The 21,288-nt window shown below is 37.7% G+C and overlaps 1 protein-coding gene across 1 annotated transcript in view; it reads right to left on the bottom strand.

The window, feature by feature from the left end:
* Positions 1-770: 770 nt before the first annotated feature.
* The window catches only part of ABCA12 (ATP binding cassette subfamily A member 12), a 170,932-nt gene continuing 150,414 nt past the window's right edge, over positions 771-21,288 (bottom strand). Inside the window, exons 42-53 of the mRNA XM_059168127.1 lie at positions 19,845-19,960; positions 18,886-19,045; positions 17,496-17,749; positions 15,213-15,417; positions 13,980-14,089; positions 13,546-13,687; positions 12,415-12,549; positions 10,117-10,220; positions 8,561-8,653; positions 7,185-7,290; positions 4,142-4,279; positions 771-2,438 (exon numbers count right to left, since the gene is read on the bottom strand). Coding sequence (XP_059024110.1) covers positions 2,331-2,438; positions 4,142-4,279; positions 7,185-7,290; positions 8,561-8,653; positions 10,117-10,220; positions 12,415-12,549; positions 13,546-13,687; positions 13,980-14,089; positions 15,213-15,417; positions 17,496-17,749; positions 18,886-19,045; positions 19,845-19,960 — 1,671 coding nt within the window. The 3' untranslated portion in view covers positions 771-2,330. The remainder of the gene's footprint in view (positions 2,439-4,141; positions 4,280-7,184; positions 7,291-8,560; positions 8,654-10,116; positions 10,221-12,414; positions 12,550-13,545; positions 13,688-13,979; positions 14,090-15,212; positions 15,418-17,495; positions 17,750-18,885; positions 19,046-19,844; positions 19,961-21,288) is intronic.

Below are 21,288 nucleotides of genomic sequence, written 5' to 3'. Positions count from 1 at the left end.
AGGCCTTCCAGTACTATGTTGAATAAAAGAGGTGAGAGTGGACATCCTTGATTTGTTCTTGACCTTCGGGGGAAAGCTTTCAGTTTTCCCCCATTGAACATACTGTTCCCTGTGAGTTTTTCATATATGGCTTCTATTATGTTGAGATGTATTACCTCTAAATCCACCTTGTTGAGGGCTTTTATCATGAAGGGATGTTGTACTTTTTCAAATGCTTTTTCTGAATCTTGAAATGATCATATGGTTTTTATCCTTTCCTTTACTGATATGATATATCATGTTAACTGACTTGTGAATATTGAACCACCCTTGCATCCCAGGAATAAATCTCATTTGATTGTGATGAATGATTTTTTTAATATATTGCAGGATTTTATTCTTCACTTCTTTCAAAGAAGACATCCACCCATCCCTTCCTCAAATTTTACTTGACACTCATTTGCAAGTGTGGCTGACTTTAATGAAGATTTAGAAATCATGAGGGCAGCTCATAGCACAGTTGCATAGTGAGACTGTGAAAATATATCTGGATATTCATGGTTTTAAAAGTCCACTCCACCACTCCACCTTCTCACTGGACTTTCATCTCTCTTTAGTACTAATCTTTGCCTGCTTTCTCCTTCCTCCACTTCTCTCCTTACCCTTTGCTTCCCTTCCCACCATTGCTCAGAAACAAGCAGGCAATCGACCAACCACCCACCCTCATCACAATTAACAACACAACATACAATAAACAAATTCTTTTAATTATGATGGAGCCTGACCACCTTTTTTGTCATTTGGGCTCCTGAAGACAACCATGCTCTCAGAGTTACAACTTCTACTCCAAAAGCCTTATGTACATATTATACTAAATACAGGCTTTTTCTATCCTAAGAGAAATGCTATTGCCATCTGTTAAGATGTGTATTTTTAGTCTGGATATATTATAAATTAGGATGCATGTTTGACAGAAAAGTAGGAGGTACAATAAAGCACAGTATTAAAACAGAGGGACTGGACTTAAACTGAGGAGGTAGAAAAGGAAAGCTTCTGTGAGAGAGAATAACATTTTTCAAGACTGTTAGCATAGTTCAGTGACAAACAGGAGGGAAGAACATTTCAAGTAGTGGGTCTGGAGATGGGAAGTGGTTTGGTGTACTGGAAAAGCTGTAAAGAACCCAGCAAGGCTATATCCTAAAGAGGAAGAAAAGAAAGAGAGGGATGAAGGTAGAGTGAACAGGGACCTGATCACGTGGGACATTGTAGGTGACATGACTGCAATTTTTAGGTTCCTGAATCTTCTCTAACAAATAAAATGACTCCATGAATTATTTTTTTCTAAACTTTGCATTTATTTGTTTTTGAAACTAATGCAATCTTGCCAAACCTGGCAAATGTGTATACATGTGTATACACACAGACACACACACACACACACACACACACACACACACACCACCTTCCCTGAGGGCCATATAATTTGGCATTATTATGAAGTCTATCCTATAGCCATATGCATGATTCTGGGTCAGCTGGGTGATTAGTTGAAATTTACCTCCCTATTCTCTCTGCAGAGAGACCCACAAAATGAGGGTTTCTGTACAAGATTAAAAAAATGTTGCCTGCCAGCAGCATGAATTTTCTATCAGTTTTTAGGATTTGGATCTGTTCAGCCAACATATCCATTTCCTGTGAAGAACAAGAAGCTTCTTGCTCTGCTCAGTGCCTTACTAGTGTTAAGGCCTGGCAGGAATACATCTAAATTCTGTTTACCACCAGGGTAAACTGCCTTCCTATGGCATTCTTGTGGAAAGGCACTTTTTTGGGATTCAGCATATTCTCACATATTTACAGGTACTGAAAATGACACACCACGTACACTGCAGACATCGTGCCCACTGCTTACTGTCGTTACTCTGTGATGATGCTAGTTTTGCTGTTTTCTGGAAATAAATTATTTTGTTTATTCTCCCAATTCTATCTACCCCAAACTATCTTACTTTTCTCCTCCATTCTTACTTTTCAGCTACTAATAACCATGCCTTTTAAGCTTTTTATTAAAAGTAATAAATTAAGACATTTAACTTTGCCTTGTAACCACCAACATGTGCACGAGCACTCCCAGAGTACTGAGTTTACCAAAATTCATTACAGTAGCAACAACATTCACTGGCTTTAGGGAAAAATCTCTCCACTTACAGTTAGATACTTGTTAGTCTTACACAACTGTACCTTCCATACAGGGTAATACTTTAAAAGTAAGATAGTTTGAGGAAGCAGTATCTTCTGTGGTTCTTCATTACAATGAAGCCATTGGCCATTTGCTGAGCTTGACTCTGCTGGCTGGACTACGGCTCCAGCCGGTCATCCTGTGAGTCAACACTTATGGTGGAACCTTGGCTACTGGTGTCAGCAGTTTCATAGGACTTTTGGTCTTTGGCAAAGTTGATGAAAACCTGATTTTTTCCAAGGAAAATAAAGTCATTAGTGCTTGGTAAGCCAAAGGAAGAAATAACACACCACACACACACAGTGAAAGAGAAGAAAAAAAGAAGAAAACTAGATATTATAGGCATATGTCCATAGAGAAATATATATTCTCACTAGTATTCTTTTAGATATTTAAATTTAACTGGGGTGGGAGGTGCTGCCTAGATGGGTCAGTTGGTTAAATGTCCCACTCTTGATTTCAGCTCAGGTTGTGATCTCAGGGTCTTGGGGTCAAGTCTCATATCAGACTCTGTGCTTGGTGCAGAACCTGCTTGTTCCTCCCCCTTCTGCCCTTCCCCCTTCTCATGCTTTCTCCCTCTCAAAATTAAATAAATAAAGCCTTAAAAAATTTGGCACACCTGGTCAGCTCACTGGGTTAACCCTCTGCCTTCAGCTCAGGTCATGATCTCAGGGTCCAGGGATTGAGCCTGCTGGCTCTCTGCTCAGCAGGGAGCCTACTTCCCCTCTCTCTCGGCCTGCCTCTCAGCCTACTTGTGATCTCCCTCTCTCTCTCTGTGTCAAATAAATGAATAAAATCTTTAAAAATAATTTAACTGGGGTTTGAAAATAAAACCTATATCTACAATTATAAGCATAATATAAATCTAAAGCAATAATTAAATATCTATAACTACATATCTGTATTTGTAAGATTTACATTAATATCTCTATCAAGTATAATCCAGGAGCCCAAGCCAAGCCATTATCAAATGTTTATATGATAACATTGAGAGAAATTTCACTAGTTTCAAGAGTTAATGCACTAAAATAAAATTTGTATAGAGAGCCCACATTATGCTCAGTAAGCCAATTATTTAACAGACAGACCTTTATTACTTGGTTTAAAATCATTAAGTCTATCATAGATTGCTCTAGAAACTGAGAGTCTACTTTGTGTCAGACATGGTCCCGGTAGTTGATTTTAAGTCAAAGGCTAAATTTTCTGGGTCAGTAAAGCCACAATTGCTCAAAGCCCCCATAAAAAATTGTCCATAAAATGCAGCTCTTAGAGGTCCCTGAGGCCTAACGTTTAGACCTGTTGTGACGATAGATGCTATTAAATGTTTTATATACCAGGTTGGTTGAGCTGTACAAAATTAACACGCTGCGAAGATGATAAAAGACAATCCATAAAGCCTCTAGTTATCGAATACAGAGTAATTAAGACAGACGATGTGAGTGAAACAAAAAAATTCTGCATTTACCACTTTGGTTGCCTGAATCTAGCAAATCTACAGGTCTGGCACTGAACTCCCTCTAGAAACCCCCATCCTATGCTAACCCAGGAAGACAATTAATAATATTATTTAAGAAACCTACCAAGGGGTGGGGGCAGAAAAAGAAACCTAACAAGGAGAAAGTGAGGAAAGTGTTAATATCTATTTGTTTTACAGGTTCGTTGCTTTACATATTCATATAACCAAATGGATATAAATGTCTTATAGAAGGGAAAAATCTTCTTTTCTCCATTAAAAAACCGTTAATGCTTTTCACACTTTTTTTGAACATCCCAAAATGCAGTTAAACATAAATTAAGGTAAGTTTTTCAGGTGCAAGTTTAGATAATGTTTCAATTACAAATAAAATGAATGTTATTAAAAAGAAATAACCAGAATGTGTCATAATTAATAAATGACATTATGCGTACGGATCATGGTATCCCACTCACCTCTTCCAGGGTAGTCTGGCTCACTAAGAAATTTGTGATATTTAAAGCAGTCTTGTTGGTTTCCAGCAGATCAAAAATGTTTGCTACCCCTCCTGCTGTGACTGGCACATGATACTCTAGCATGCTGAGGTGCTGATCCTGTGGGGACGAAAGGGAAACATTTATTCTGCTATGTCTGATCATACTGAGGTGACCACAGAAGTCGCCCAAGAGCTAACACTGAAATTCCTTCCACTGACAGTGATGAGGCAGTGTAAAGGATGGCTATGTTTTGCAACTAACAACCTGCGAAGACGAGATGAAAAGTTCTACAAATACCAAGAAGAAAACAAATTAAACACCTAGCGACAATTCCAAAGTATTCTATATTCCTATGCACTTATAAAGTCCTTATAGTCTTCCTAGGAAAAATACTGTAAAATGGTATTTTAGATGTCTGATTATGCTCCCCTCATATAAGGTTTTTTTCAGAGATCACATTTAGAAAAAAAATTTTTTTTGTTTTGATGTAGACCTTTCTAAAAGGCTAGGGATTAACTGTTCAATTTATACTGGCTAAAAAGCTAGATTTCATAAGCACTGTGTAGGAAAAGTCTCATTAAAATACGCCACATTCAGGGTGCTTGGGTGGCTCAGCCATTTAACCGTCTGCCTTCTGGCTCAGGTCATGATTTCGGGGTGCTGGGATGGAGCCCCACACTGGACTGCCTGCTCAGTGGGGAGTCTCTTCTTCTCCCTCGGCCCCTCCCCCCACCTGCGCATGCCCACTTGTGCCAGCTCTCTCTCAAATGAATAAAATCTTTAAAAAAAATACGCCATGTTCTTTCTTAACTCACCCTAAAATTCTTCCCAATGTCTTTATTTAGACCATAGTATCACCATCTACTTAGTAATCTATTCTTGTTTCCTTGGAGCATATTTAACATCCTGCTTTTCTACATGTTTACTCAGTTACCATATCCTATTTGCTTCTCCTCTAAAACGCGGATCACATTTAAACCATTCCTCTCTGTCTGCACCATCAGTGTTAATCCCATTCTCACCCCTCCGTATCTGAGCGACTGCCACAGTGTCCTCTGTGGCCTAGAGCCTGCGTACCGTCACACGTTCTGGCACACAGCAGCTAGGATAATCTTTCTGGGGCACTCTCTGATCAAGATATGTTCTTACTCCAGCATCTACCCCTGCAACCTATATGGGTCAGATCAAGACTGTGAATTTCACCTGGTATTCAAGACTTCTGTGGTTGGAAACCTCTCTTTTTCTTACTCCTTTGCTCTCTGCCTAACCCCTCCTATTGACCCGTGGGTGCATCACACCTGTCGCCACATTAGGACTTTCTTACTTATTTACTCCCCAACTGCTGCTCTTGCTACTTCTCTTCTAGAGATCTAGAAACCTCCACCCAACTTGCAGAGAATGGTCTGTCAAGAGAGACCTGAGACTTTTATGATCACTGCATTTGCTCTGTGTAGCCCTGGTCCCAGAACACACCAACATGAATGGAATCTCATCACTCAATGAGCAAACACTGGTTTCGACCTGGAAACTAACCAAAAGAAAAAGCACTACAGTGATTTGTGTAAGGCGAAGTATCCTTTAATTTTTAAATTTAATTTTAATTTATATGGTAGAAAATGGACTTTGATAAGAATCATAAAAGCTATTATTTCCTGGAGAAGTCAGATGAGGTTTGGGAGGTCGAGGCAAAGGTATTCTATAGAGGTAAAAGAATGGTTTTAAAATATGTACTCTCTTTTGCTCTCTACAATCATGGCACATTAATATGGTGTCTTGTAGTTTACGAAGTAGCTTTGTGGGCATTTTATCATCTGCTCCTCACACCAGTCTTGTGAGGTAGATGTTATTATTCCTATTTCATAAAGGAGAAAGAGGAAGTTCAGAGACTTTAAATGTCTTGCTGGAAAACACACAGGCAGAGCTGGATCGTTGCCCAAGCCTTTAAATTTTTTTCCACCGTTCCTCACCTGATGTCTTTTATTTTTATTTTATTAAATATTTTACTTATTTATTTGAGAAAGAGAGAAAACACGTGGGGAGGGGGGCAGAGGAAAAAGCAGGCTCCTTGCTGAACAGGAGCCCAACATGGGGCTAGACCCCAGGACCCTGAGCCAAAGTCTCACACTTAACCGACTGAACTTCCCAGGTGCTCCCACCACCTGATTTCATTTGAAAACATTCACTTGCTATAATCATCTTGTACAAACTATCTGTACATAAAAGATATTATAAAGACAGCTTTTTTTGTCCCATGCATTTATTTTAAGTATATGCTATGTGAGATATATACACATATCTGTGCCTGTCCATCCTATGAATATATATATATATATATATATATATATATATATATATATGATGAAATTAAGTGAACAACATTTCAGCTAAGAAGAACTTGATTTCCAAGCAGTTCTGTTCAAACCATTGTGGGCTTGTCTTCCAAATGAGAGGAACAAGAAGATAATATTCTCTAGCTATGACATTCTGGAATTTTACATTTTTTAAAAATAAGAAATGTCCTTGATCATACAGTATCTGTCATCCCTCAGTTCCTTAACATATATAATTCATAAACTAGTTATATATACAACTCTAAAACTAATAGTATGGTCATAAAGTCTTTGTGAGGAAGAAATAAAGATACATAAAAGGACTACACTTCATTTATGTATATATGTTATGTAGGTATGTATGTATGTATATATGTATTTTAATGTAAGCCCTACACCCAACGTGGGGCTTGAACTCACAGACCCTGAGATCAAGAGTCATACATTCTACAGACAGAGCCAGCCAGGTACCCCAGGAGTTCATTATTTTTAAATAGCTATAAAATCTTATAATTAATTTAAAGATTCTATTTGTTCATACTGTGTTTCAGAATATCTTATGTATCTTGAACTAATAAATATATTACAGTTAATAATAAAGTTACACTCAACTTGAAAATAGCAAGTATCCATATTAGATTATGACTATCAAAACCAATCAAGACCTAAAGGCAGGACAATTTCCTACTTACTTTTAAGTATGTTTTCGGAAAGTGCAGTTGCATAAACCTTGTGAGGGCCTCCATGCTCACTTTGGTATTCTTCAAGTGAACCTTGACAGTAAATCCTCGTCCAAAACTAGAAAGAGAAAGTGCAAAATGTGGTATGCTGAAATAACTCCCCTGGAATTCTAGGTAATGAAACAGGACCCAAGCTGACCATTATAGCCTCTTTCTTAAATAAAGACTGCCATTTTGCCGTTAAAGTTCAAGGTGTGTTGCAACTGGCAATAGTGCACTGCCATGATTTTTTATTTAGTTCTACCACTATACAAAGTCACACTCCTTGGACAAAAGCTGCATTAGAAAGAAAAGATAAAAACCTGGCTTTCATTGACATCAATGAACTGGCATCTAATGTCAGTATCCGGGGTTAAATACTTTCTAATTTAAAACTAACAAGGTCTTAAAAAGGCAAGTCATTGGAGATTTGGTGTCCCAAGTCACTGGGGTTTTAAAAATGAATGATGATTTATTATGTTAGCTAACTGTTTCCCCAAGTATAGATTTTATAAACAAGTCACAACAGACTCTGTGAGAACAACATATAATGTCTCTTTCATCCTTTTTTCTTACTTATCTTGGCTCATACTATTTCATAAGAAGCCAACTTGTACAGATAAAGGTATAAAGTAACACCCTGAAGTTTGGAGATTAGCATGGACATGTATAGGTGCATATGTACTCTGGCAAATATAAAATATTAATTTAATTTTAATTTGGTAATATGGTATCTGTATACATTTCCCCAAAGTATTATTGATTAAAAGGTTCTGAATGCAGTAAAAATGTTAAACAGCTTACTAAAAGCCTGTGCACATGGTACATGAACACGCAAGATAAAAATCTATGCTTTTCTGTACTTGTCAAGGCCTAACTTGTTATCAAGTAAATTCTTAGAAAACTCCTTTCTGAGAGTATTTGTATTGTAGTTTTTTTTTTCTTTTTAAGACCTTTTAGTAAGATAATTTAACTTTCAGGTGAGTTGGAGATCAACTTTTTCTTCCCATTTTGTTTCTTGTCACAGACAAGCTGTGAAGCAATCCTCAAAGGTTAGGACAGTACTGGTAGAGTGACTTCCCCACACTGTATGTTAAAACAAACAACACAATAGTTCTTCACTTGCTTTTTTTTTTTTTTTTTAAAGACTTAAATTGTTTATTTTAGAGCAAGAGAGAGAGCAAGCACTGTGGGAAGGGGCAGAGGGAGAGGGAGAAAGCCACTCCACCAGACGCCCTGCTGAGTGCAGAGCCCAGTGTGGGGCTCCGTCTCGGGACCCTGAGATCACAACCAGAGCTGAAACCAAGACTCAGAAGCTTAACAGACCGAGCCGCCCAGGTGCCTCTCACCGGCTCTTTATATGCTGCAAAGACCCAATACACTGGAACCTTCCATTCACCATAATGGCCAACCTGGTGCAGAGAGCTTCACATTCTTCCATGCTGAAAGACAGAACCACATCAGAATGCCGGGCACAGAAAAGTGCTCGTAAGCGTAAGTTCAAATGTTTCATTACGGCACCTCAGAAATACTATTTTAGTGCTTTAAAATGTCCTTTCCCTTGAAGGACACAAAAAATACATTTTAAAATATAAATTAAATGTCTTCACCTAGGGTCTATTACTCTTTATTCTCCAGCTTGAAGCCATCTCGCTCACCTGGAATGCCCTCTCATCAAACACGGTATTTCTTTCAACCTCTTTCAAGCTTAGGCTCAAGACCTACATTCCCTGAGAAATGTTTCCAAAATAATCCTGAGCTTTTTTTCATGACACTTCATACTCCATATTCAGTTGGCTCTTATGCTTTCTTATTTATAACTAGTTAACCTCTACTTGATTATATAATCCCTCATTTCAAGAACTATGACAACTGGTACAAATCCACTCCACTTCATACAAAAATGAATGGAAATTAAAAGACTGGCTTCAGAACATATAGCATGCTGGGCAAAGCTAGGATATCAATGTGACTCTTAATAATAAAAAAAATCTAGAACTTTTTCTACTATATGATCATTGAAATGAAAGGATGACTTTAATACAAGGCTAACCTTACAAGGCAGACACAGACAAAATGCTTCAGTAGCTTTTTTACTGAATTGATTGGAAGGATCCACTTCATGGAGGAGGTCTGGGAGATCAGAACTCAGATTTTGTCAAATAACCATTTCAGGAAAACAAACAAACAAAAACAAAAACAAAAAAACATTTCAGGTCGAAAGCCAGGCAGGGACAGGGTGTGGTGATAGGGAAGAGTAGTAAGTGTCTGTGGAACCACTAAGTCATTTAGATTGACTGAATGTGTATGTGGGGGGTGTCACAGGAAAAAAGAAGATGGGAAATTTAGATGAGGCCAGACAATAAAAGGCCTTCCATAGGAAGGCTAAGGATGATGAACTTTATGCAACAGGGAGTAATAGTTTAAGTTCCTCTTAAGAGAAATTTGTTTTTACTTTTTATTTTTAAATTTCCTTTTTTAAAGATTTATTCATTTGTTTTAGAGAGAGAGCGCGCATGTGTGCTTGTGGTGGCGCACATACGTGACGGGAGGAGCAGACGGAGAGAATCCGCAAGCAGACTCTGCTGAGGAGGGGCTTGATCTCAAGACCCATGAGATCATAACCAGAGTCCAAACCAAGAATGGGACAGTCACTAGACTGAGCCACCAGGCACCCTAAGAGAAACTGTTTGTACACAAATTGCTTAGGCCCTAACCCCCTACCACGGGAACTGGATTCTCACGTGAAACCTGCCTGAGTTGCTCCCATGACGACAACATAAATTACTTTAACCCAACTGTGGCTTCGTTACCCAGGCACAGTGGGTATTCTCTGGGATTCTCTCTTCCCATCTCTCCTCCTAGAATCCTGTCACTGGCCCTCGGGTTCCCACCCTCAGTTTACCTGTGAGACGTGAGGATGACGGAACACTTATTCTGCACTTCTTCTGAAATGATCTTCCAGAGATGCCGTTTCGACTTAGGATCCATCCCAGAGCTTGGCTCGTCCTTAATAGAAAGTTACAAGAAAAATTTATCAAATTAATTAATTTTTGATGAGGTTCTTTACATGAATCACTGCGTCTCACTTGCCTAGAACAGAAATCACTTTGCGAAGTCCTGTGACAAACTTGTTTTATACTTAATAGGCTTCTTTCTGCTGCTGTCAAAAACCTCAAAATTAATCATTTAGAATTGTCAATCTGTTTTAAAAAAGTGTTTCAGTGAGGTTGACACCCTGTTACTTTACACTTGTCTCGTATTTCTTTGGGAAAAAAATCTGCATCAATTACTGACAAAGTGGGGTTTCTGCATTTAATACTACATTGTCACAGATGTATCTGAAGCTACATCAACAAGATTGCTACCTTGCTCCTGAGAGCAGAACTGTGGCTTTGTGTGATAATAGAGCATATGCTGCTCACAGAACACAATTTTTGATTTTTCAGTTAGTATGTTTGAGGTATATCTTATTTTATTTTATTTCTTTCTGAACTTTTTAAAAAAAATTTACTTAATTTTTTATTTTTATCAACATATAATGTATTTATTTTGAGGTATATTTTAAATTCTATGTTATTAATTGAAATTGAATCCTCTTCGGAGGAATAAAAATAATATTTGCAGAAATTTCCATGTAGAAAATACAAATTATATTTTAAGATAAATGATGTTTTGGAAAATTGTTCAGACACAAAATTCAAAATAGATGACAAATGGATTGCTAAATAAGCAATAATAGATTGTAAGAGATGATTAAATTAACAAATTAGAGAACAAGATTAGGTCATAATTAAGAGGTCTGTTTTCTCAGTGGAGAGTATGTACATAGGATTATCTGAGGCTTGTCTTTATAGTAAGAGGCTAAAGGAATGAGTGTTGATCTGGGGAAACAGGAAAGGATATCCTTTCACTGCTCCTATTCTTGAAGATGAGAGCATATAGGGTAAAAGCGTATGACAGAAAATATGACAGCTTTCTTGCATAGCCTGTACTTCAGCTTAGCTCATTAATATGCAACATTTGCCTAGCAATTTTAAACATTTTAAATACTTTACATCTATTCTTTCACAGAAGTGCCTAAGGATTGTTTTGTTCAAGTTAAGGGACACTTAGAAAATAAAATTCCACCATAAGCATTGATGGGCAGGGATGTAACACATTATAAACCGGTACTACGGAAAGGTAGGTTGCACATCACTTAGCTGGGCGGTTTAAATGATGGGGTCCTCTGTAGGACTTAATCCCTGGAATAATGTGGTGATTTATAATTGAATTTGTATTGCATACAGTCAAAACTCTTCTGAAGTTCAGAGTTCCTTAAATGTAGTGCATCTTCCAAAATAAGCGCAGGTTCATTTCTCAGAAATAGGCCCCTTCCCAGCATCTGGCCTGAAGAGCAGGGAGCCCTATCGATCACGCCTATGGGTAATTTGTATTCCAGGTGATGAATTAAATTTTCCAACTCTTAACCAAAATATAAACGTGGAATGCATTTCTTGCATCAAAGAATTCAAATAAATTAAAGAGGCATACTGTCAATCCCAAACTAGGTAACACATATTTTTAAGTAACAGGGAAATGAAATTTTAGCACAACATATTGCCCTAAACTCTGTCTTTCCATTTTAGGAGAAGTTGGAAAATATGTTGGTTCACCTCATGAGTTACTAACAACAGATTTCTTCAATAATGGGTGATCAAACTGTTCTGTATTCCATAACTACTTATTAGAATATCCTGAATTTGTTCTGGCTACTTCCTGTTCCCATAACAAGTATTTCTTCTGAAATGGACTAGCCATAGCTCTTTGCTGATATAGATTCCCTTAATAAGGGCACCTGGGTGGCTCAGTCGGTTAAGCGTCTGCCTTCACCTCAAGTCATGGTCCCAGGGTCGTGGGATCAAGTCCTGTATCGGGCTCCCTGCTCAGTAGGGAGCCTGCCTCTCCCTCTGCCTGCAGCCCCACCCCTGCTTGTGCGCATGCACGCTCTCTCTCTTTCTCTCTCTGACATAAGAAATAAAATCCTTAAAAAAATAAATTCCCTTAATGAGGTGGTATATGTAAGATGTTTTGCAAAATAACCAGCACAAAGGGAGACCTCAGTAAAGATTTATGGCAACGATGACAATAAAATGTTACACACACTATTGGGTATGTGGGTCTAATCATGCAGTCCCCTTTTCCACAACGATCTTCTTACCAGCAGGAGAATGGAAGGTTTCCCTATCAAGGCCAGTGCGGTGGATAATTTTCTTTTTGTGCCGTAACTGCACAAAGAGGTAGCTCTGTCCTTATAGGGCATCAGGTGAAGTCTCCTCAGGAGTTTATGAACAGTCTGTGGGAGGAAAAGAGGAGTTAGGTTGTTGACCTTCTGCTGCCAAAACCCTAACAGCACTGCAGAGAGAAAAGATAATTGTGAAAGAAAGTTCTATAATGAAGAAATACATACTGAAAACAATTCAAACATTTAAACCCAACTTATTTTGTTTTTACTTTTAAAGGTCCACCTAAAAATTAATAATGTCTTAAAGAGATAAAAACAATTCTGTGGAGGCTCATTTTTAAATGGGATTCCCCCCACCCAAATGTGTGTTGCGTATTTACAATTGGACTGGACTTTCTTCAGGATTTCTATATACAACTTGAAAGAGCTGAAACAGAATTCTACCCTTCACAAGGCAGGTTTCTCACAGACTGTCCTCTTTGTTTCATCTTTCTTCTTACGGAGGGGGCAAATTGTCACAAAGCCTTGATGTCTATTTAAAACTGACCCAGTATCAAAACTGCAGTGCATTAACTTAGGAGTCATGGGCTCGTGGGCTATTTCTGTAGCTAAACAGCTCTGGCAAAGAGTGGAATCCTAGGAGGACTTCAACAGGTCCTCAGGGTGGCAGAAATAGAGGAAACTGTCCCAAGAGTCAGCCATTCCAGTAAAAAGTCAAATGATGGCACTGAAGTACAAAATCACATTTAAAAAAATCAAAATGGAAGCTATTCGCTTTTACGTGGGCAGTTTTTGGGGAATCCCGTTTCAGAACTTATCTAAACACAGGAGGGTGTGCAGACATCACCAACCACGGCTCAGCCCTGAGCCTCTGGCAAGTGTAATCCTTTACTGGATAGTTCTGAGCAAATACAGGTCAGGAGCTTCTGCAACTGGGTTCGCAGGCGTCTTGTCTGATATTCACAACGAAGGGAAGACTGCCTCAGTGGTCCGTGACAGCAAGAAAATGCCACAGTTTTCCAGGTCTCACTCAGTTGTGAGAGTAGGGGGTGGGGAGCGAAAACAGTCGTGATTTTCGAAGGAACTAGTTTTCAAACTTCTACTCACTTCTTTGATGTCTTGTTCTGGAATTCCATGTATCCTGGCGTAGAAATACAGGTGTTCTTCCACAGATACCAGGTCGTCTAAGGCGTCCTCCTGAGGGCAGTATCCAACGAGGGAGCTGTGTGAGTCAACATGACCCAGGGACCTGAGTTGAGAGAAGAAAAGACACAGAGTTTCAAAAGGCATGGCCCTGCTCGTCCCCCAATATGGGGAAGGCAGCTCTTTTTGGTCACAGGGATTGGTGATTCTAATAAAAAAAGGTAGAATATCCCACGACCATATCACACTTAAAACTTATAAATTCCCACCTCCTAGAATAGCTATTTTTCCCCTAAGGATTTAATTATGTGACTACAAAAATAACAAAGAGTTCATTTAATTATTTTTTTCATGTCATTATGTTGTGCTCAGTAAGGTGAAGCCATGGTTTTTCATACCCAGTTTTATTTCTTATCAGAATATTTCCACTTGAAGGAATTATGTCTCCTGTCAGCATCTTGAAGATAGTTGTCTTTCCTGCTCCATTCACCCCAAGAAGGCCAAAGCACTAGTTTGGGAGAGCAAAGAAAAAAAAACATAGATAAATCCTAATCCAAACCAAAGACATGTTACTATTATATCCTTTCCTCTTTCTCCCTGGGTGAAATAAATTACAAAGAAAAATACATCATTGGAATTATTCATGGATATTGTAGTGTTCTGTTGGTATTTGATGAAACTTTTTCTCTTTTAAAACAAATGGTTACTTAAATATCTTTTTTCCTTTAACCATCTGAACGTTTGTATATATACTTACGACTTATTTTACACATTATCTTTTATTATATTATCTGGGTGACATGACAAAACATTCCACAAGTAAGATATGCTAACTTCACAAAGTAATTATATTTATAGATTTCACATTATTCACCCAAAATCACAACTTTACTGAATAAGCCGCTGAAGGAATAATTTTATGCTGTTGAATAGATTTGATGCATTTGGTTTGCAGCTCCGCTCAAAAACTAAGGGAAATGCTCACATTCTCTTTCTCCTTTCAAAGCTGACTTAGTATTTCTTTTTTTTTTTGCCTTTGAATATTTAGTTATTTATAAGAGAGTGAACAAGAGAGGAGGGGCAGAGGAAGAGGGGGAGAGAGAATCTCAAGCAGACTCCACACTGACGTTGAGTTTTATGTGGGGCTCAATCCCATGACCCTGAGATCATGATCTGAGCCAAAATCAAGAGTCCGATGCTTAACCAACTGAGCCACACAGGTGCCCCAATATTTTCTCTATAAAAACAGCAAGAATAAATATGGATGCAGTTCTAGGACCTTGCTTCTGGACACTGGTCTCTTTATGCTGTTTTTCATAAATGGCTGAAAACTACAAGTTGAAGACAGCACCCCACACAGACATTGTGATTGGAAAACCACCCCAGGGAGGACAGCAGCTTGGGATGGGGCTTAGGACTTAGGGTGTGGTGACTCCTTTCTGTTAAGAGGGAAGATTTAGAGGGTAAGTAACACATGGATGTGTGTAAATTTTATATACAGAATCCATCAAAATACTCAGGGGGTAACTTCCTGAGTATTTTTCTAGAAAAAATAATTTCCAGAAAAGAATATTTTTGTCACTTAATATACCAATATAAAGGGCCGTTCAGAACGAAGCAGTGCTCCTCACCTCCCCAGCGGGTATCCCGATGCTGATGTTGTTTACAGCTATGATCTTTTTGTGGATAAGCTGGTAGGTCTTTGTGAGACGATGGAGCTGGACCAGGTCAAAGTCACCTGTGCCATTCTCTACTCGGAATCTCTCAGCCCGCACATCTTCATCTTCATCTATTGTCTCCATTACGGGTGAAGAATTAAATTTTCTAAAGAAGAGTCTAAAAAATGGACCCAGTGATTCTGCATCAGTGATTCTGAACGGCACTGCTCAATTCTCACATATTTTAATAGGTTCTCACTTCACTAAAAGTGTGCAATCACACACTAGGTTTGTTTTAAATTTGTTACGCATTATGCTACTTAAATAAGTTAAAATTAGCATGGATGCCATTCACCATATCCAATATGGTATTCGGAAAACAGCTTCTGCTTTCCATGCCTTAAATGCTTTCAGATCCACTGTTACAATTCAGAATCTAATTTTAGTAACAAGGGGGAAGTTACCTCCTAAAAGAGAGAACCGAAGTCATTAATAAGACCCAACACTTATAAGTCCATGATCAATTATCACCTTCTTAAAAGAAAATCCTTTTTATTTCTTCTTTTATCATCACTGACATGAATGTTCCTCTATATTCTGTTTCCTGTGAAAGTCTTACCTAGGATCTAGTTAAGGTTATCGGCCCTAAAAACTAATTAAGTCTCAAACCCACACCAACATCTTGCCTAGCATATACTGAAGCAAATCAAATCAAACAAAATTTAAAAACCCAACAAATCAATCAGATCTTCCACCCAATGTACCTGCTTCTTTTAATGATATCCCCAGAGATTTCAACTGCGATGTTTTCTCTGAATCTTCCCCATTCTAAAATCCACTCGTGTCAGTGTCCTAACACTGGAAATGCCTCTAACATCAAGTCATCAATCATGTTCTGTCTATTTCTATTACCATCAGAGGCTTTCACTCTTTCTCACCTAAATTATTCATGAATCTCAAACTGCTCCAATATCTCTGATTCTTCCATTCTAATCTGCAGGACATCCACAGAATCACATCCCCTAAACCACCATTTGATCAGGTTGCTTTCTGGTCAAAACCTTTATTGGACAACTATTTGTTTGTTGAACAAAGTCCAAATCATCTCTTTAGCCAAGTATCTAATAGATTCCATAGTCTTCTGGCCACTTGCTTAAGTTCCTACTAGTTCATTACATTTATTCTATGTTCTAATCACACTGTATTACTCATTTCTCAAATACAAGCCAAGAGTTTTTTGCTTGATCTTTGCTCTTGTCATTCTTTTCATTATTTTTATCTTAAGTTTTATTTTTCCATTCGTGATACATGCACATCAATGCATTAAAAAGGTACTGAAGAATATATAGTGAGAATATATAGTGAAAAGTAAGTTTTCCTGTACAGTTCTCTTCAGCAAGGCACCCATAATTAGAGATAGTCAGTGCTTATGTACGTATAAATTATAGTTCTTTTCTAACCCAAGTGGTAATAAACAATTCACAAAGTTCTGAAACTAGATTTTTCACTTAATAATATTAGCAGTAACCCCAAATATTACATACAGAACTGTATCAGTCTGATGACTGCACAGTGTTTCACGTATGAAAAAAACACATAATTTATCAAACCAATCCTTACATGGAGGACATTTAGTTTGTTTTCATTCCTTTACTATTAAGAATGGCTGCTATGACGGATGATTTTATACATACATAATTCTGCATGTATGTGAGCATATTTGTAGGAAAAGTATCCTAGAAATGGAGTACCTGGGTCAATGGTATATACATTTCTTTTTTTTTATTTATGATTCTGTTTTTCTCTTTACCCAATCTTCTCTGAAACCCACTGCTAATATGCTACTCACTCAGCACTCTTCTCATTTCTACTTTCTATCCTTCCTTTTTAAACAACTCAAACACTACATCTTTTGTTTACGTATGTGTTTTCTTTTACCACTGAATCTTTTTTTTTTTTTTTAATTTTTTTTTTCACCACTGAATCTTAGGGCTAATCTCCTTAAGGCTAACAGTTGAGCTTCTTTAGTATTATTCTCTCACTCTACAACAATACTTGCAGACATATAGTAAGGTCTGGTAACTATTTACTAAATGAAATGACTGGTGAATTACTTAACAGTTTTTTTAAGGTTTTTTTTTTTTTTTAAACCACATTTCCATTTTACTAATGGAAAGATGACTATGGACCACTTCTGAAATATCCTGAATTGAGTTTGATCATGGATGTCAAACACGGTATTTTCATTTTGTTTACCTGAGTTTCTTTATTAGCCATTCATTGATTAAGAGACGCAAGAAAAAGAACATGGTGCCCTGAGAAACCAAAGCCACGAACATTGCACCTAATTTATCCATCTCAAAGGTTTCACTTGGGTATTCCACTCCATATGCTTTTAAGAAGTCCAAGACTGACTGTTGTTGAGAAAGTTCAATCAAACCGTAGCCAAAGCAGAATTGTGGAAAAATCAGGAAAATGCGCTTGAGGGTTTCAGAAATAAGTTCTAAAGTCTGAAATGAGAAGGGGGAAAAAAAAATAAATCTCGGTGTTAGACTTCTAACAGATTGACAAAAATGCAAAACTAGATGTGGACAAATAGTAAAACTTGAGAAATTCATCTAGATTGGCAAATATTTCACACGCATGCTGAATTTACATGTAAGTATTTACTCTAAACAAACAGTAGAGATTTATACATAAAATAAAAGCAGAAAAGGATTATCTTTTTCTTGAGATGATCAGGCCATCAGGCTATCTTTGATCAGGCCAAATCCTGGAGGCTGAATCCCTTCTAGCCCTGCCTTACATCCTAGGAATGCAGAAATAGCCAAGTTGTTGGGGGGTCTGACACAAGGTATTGGTCAAGCCTGAGTAAAGGAGGCATTTGGTAAGGTTACGTTTTAGAACCTTAGGTAATTTGTACGTGAAGAGACACTAAAATGAAGGGAGGAAAGAGCGCCAGGCTATCTCGTTGTGGAACAAATGGCTCATTTTCACGTTATTCACACTTGGGCCAACCACTTCCAACTCATGAATTGTCTTCTTCCTTCTGGAGTGTGCTTGTCTATTCCTTAGTTCAATTCATTTCCTCTCTATTCTTTCCAATTCAATCTCTGAGCACTGCTAGTGCTTCCTTTCTCACTAATTGTAATTGTCCCCTCTGAATGGAAAGTGATGCTTACAATGGAGTAGATTTCAATACATGACTGAAAGGGGATGAATTAGGTTTGTTCTCTGTAAATGTTCAAAAAAATCTTAACCCACAGTCATAGAACTAAGTCATTGTCCTTGTTACCACCATACCATAGCAATTTGTTAATGAGTAAAAAGTGTAGCTGACCAATTGGTTGCATGATTTTCACAGTGTCATATAATATATCTGATTTCACCTCCATCACCCCGCTCATGCTCTATCAAATGTCAATAGTTTTGACACTGGGCAAATACAATCATAGGTATAAACCTAGACGGAGCCTAAAAAGAATTTTCAAAGGCTGTAGTTTCTCCTCTACTAAATTTAATAGAGTTAAATGAAATTCCTCTCTTTTGTATTAGATCATGTGAAATACAGAAAATCTTTTCACCTTGAACATGTTGAAACGTTTCATACTTTATTGAAGTTTAGCAGACTAATAATGGACCTTACCGGATCATTAGGCTTTTCCTTGGAAAGAAAGTACACCACTGACAGGGAAACAATGGAATTGATGCCAAAAAAAAGGTTGATGCAGACGTAAGTGATGAAAGCCATTCCTGTTTCATGGAAGAGCCCAGCCAGCAAGTACATCCAAGAAAATGTGGCATACCTGTATGTTAATGATACTAAGGATTAAAATTATGCCTTCATCACTATCCTTTAACAAAAAAACAAAACTCTGATAGGGTTTTGAAAATAAATATTTGGGATAAGTTTCTAGATCTCTTATAGTTAGAGCTCTCTTTTATAACATTTTTTGACAAATCTTTTGGATTTCTTAAGTGACAGTAAGAAGCTTCTCTTTTCAGGAAACTTGAGTAGCTGTAGACCATCCAACTACACATTAATTCCTTCTAGACATGTCGTCATCTTATGCAGGGAAGTTTTTTTGTTTGTTTGTTTGTTTGTTTTCTCAGAAATAAGAGTTTAATCAATATCAATATTACAATTTAAAGCTGAGAAAAAATAATGACCTTATTTTAAGTTAGCTAACCAGACATGGAATGTCCAGAAGCTGGATGTCCCGCTTGAGCAAATTTGCAGCAACCTTTCCAGTGATGAAGAAGAACTAAAGACAAAGTAATCCTTCATCAGCTACACTGCGAAGTCAATGGATACTACTCATGCATTCAGGGCAGACAGAACCACTATGCTTGCACTGATGATGTTAACCTGTACTACCTGTATTGGCCTAATACAGAGATAATATTGTGTATGTGTTAGACATCTATAAAAATGTAAATAAAATATATACGAGTACACAACTTACAATGCTATCTACTCATGATTTGTCAATACATAAATCCATACATGTACACACATTTTTCTGATCATTCTAAAGCATCCATTTTTACGTAATTAAATTACATATGTAAATTACATCTGTTCATTCTTTCACTGCAGCTTACCCAAATAGCAGAAGGAGGAGAGATACGGCTCCTAGGTTATTTCCACTGTAGAAGGCAGGTAACTTGAAAATTGCAATGACACCAATTGAAAATGCTACAGGCACCAAGTAGAAGGCCTATGGGAATATGTAAAACAAGGCTTAATATACAGCAAATATTTTTCCAAAAACATCAATAGCCCATCTAGTTAAAATTGTAACAAGTTGACCTTGAAACCGGTGAAGGAATGAATTTTTATTCATGTTCCTGTTGCTTGCCATGTTCAGCTTATTTTACCATTGATTTCACTCTAGAATTTGTCTCCTGTAATAGAAGGTCAAGCCAGTCTCCATCTTTATAGATGTACACAGAGTCCCTGGTGTTCCTGCCTCCAGGCTTTGAGACTTGGGATCATTTGGTGAAAGAGGTTCAGTGAGAAAGATAAGACAGTCTTGGTATCTTGGTATTAGATTCAGTCCTCAAAGTATTGATTTCATTTTGAATGCTGGAATGCTGACCGGTGGTAGATTTCTAAGGCTTGGTTATCAGTGTGAGACACTCTGTGTAAAATAGCAGGGTGGCGGGTTCCACACATTCTTGGAATTGTAAGTATATGAACGAAGAATTCAGTGTTTTATTGACAAACAGAAATATTAAATGCTGTGCAGGCTGTAGCAAGATGTACACTATAAAGGAGATGGTAATTTAACTGAGGGGGGGCTCCTAAATTGGAATGAATACCAGATATATGACAATAGAATCTAAGTAGTAAGCAGCTCTTCACAGAATCATGTACTTTAAGCTTTCTTGGCTTTAAAGCTCCTATTAAGTCCAGAGGAGTCATTACGATTCTTTTTAGATTTGACTTCTTCAACAAACGCATTTCAGACTTCACTGGATACATTAACAAAGTGGATATGCAGTTAATTACTCTCCAGCTCTTCAAGCCAATGATCTATACAGCAACTCAGACAATTTTGCCATAATCACCAAGCAAATGCATACCATCTCCTGGGCTTTTCGCCAAAACTGGCACATTTGGAGTCAAGAAACCCCATCTGAACTTTGGGACCATTTTATGTAAATGAGAGAGCTGTCAGTGAAATTCATCCCTTATTGTGCCAACTATTCTTCTCTAATAATGTCATTCATCAGGGACTGCTACTTCAAATTTTTTAATATTAGTTGATTAAATTCTTATAAGCATGATTATTTGGTACCACTGGGCAAGGCTATTTTCCTCACTTTTACTTCTCCACGGTAGTAGCTTTCAAACTTAAGTATGCATAAAATACAGGATCCTGTTAAAAATGCATATCCTGGCTCTACTCCCAAGGTGCAGAACTAGTAGGTCTGGTGGGGGGCGGGCAGGAATCTGCATTTCAGTAAATGTCCTGTGGAATCTGATATAGATGGTCTCAGACCATAGAGATGAGGGGAGGTGGAGCTTTCCTTTCTCAGATGA

This window comes from Mustela lutreola, chromosome 3, assembly GCF_030435805.1.
Source record: "Mustela lutreola isolate mMusLut2 chromosome 3, mMusLut2.pri, whole genome shotgun sequence".
In the NCBI taxonomy this organism is placed as follows: Eukaryota; Metazoa; Chordata; class Mammalia; order Carnivora; family Mustelidae; genus Mustela; species Mustela lutreola.
Note: the sequence above shows the minus strand (reverse complement) of the source record. Positions and strands in the feature narration are given on the sequence as shown.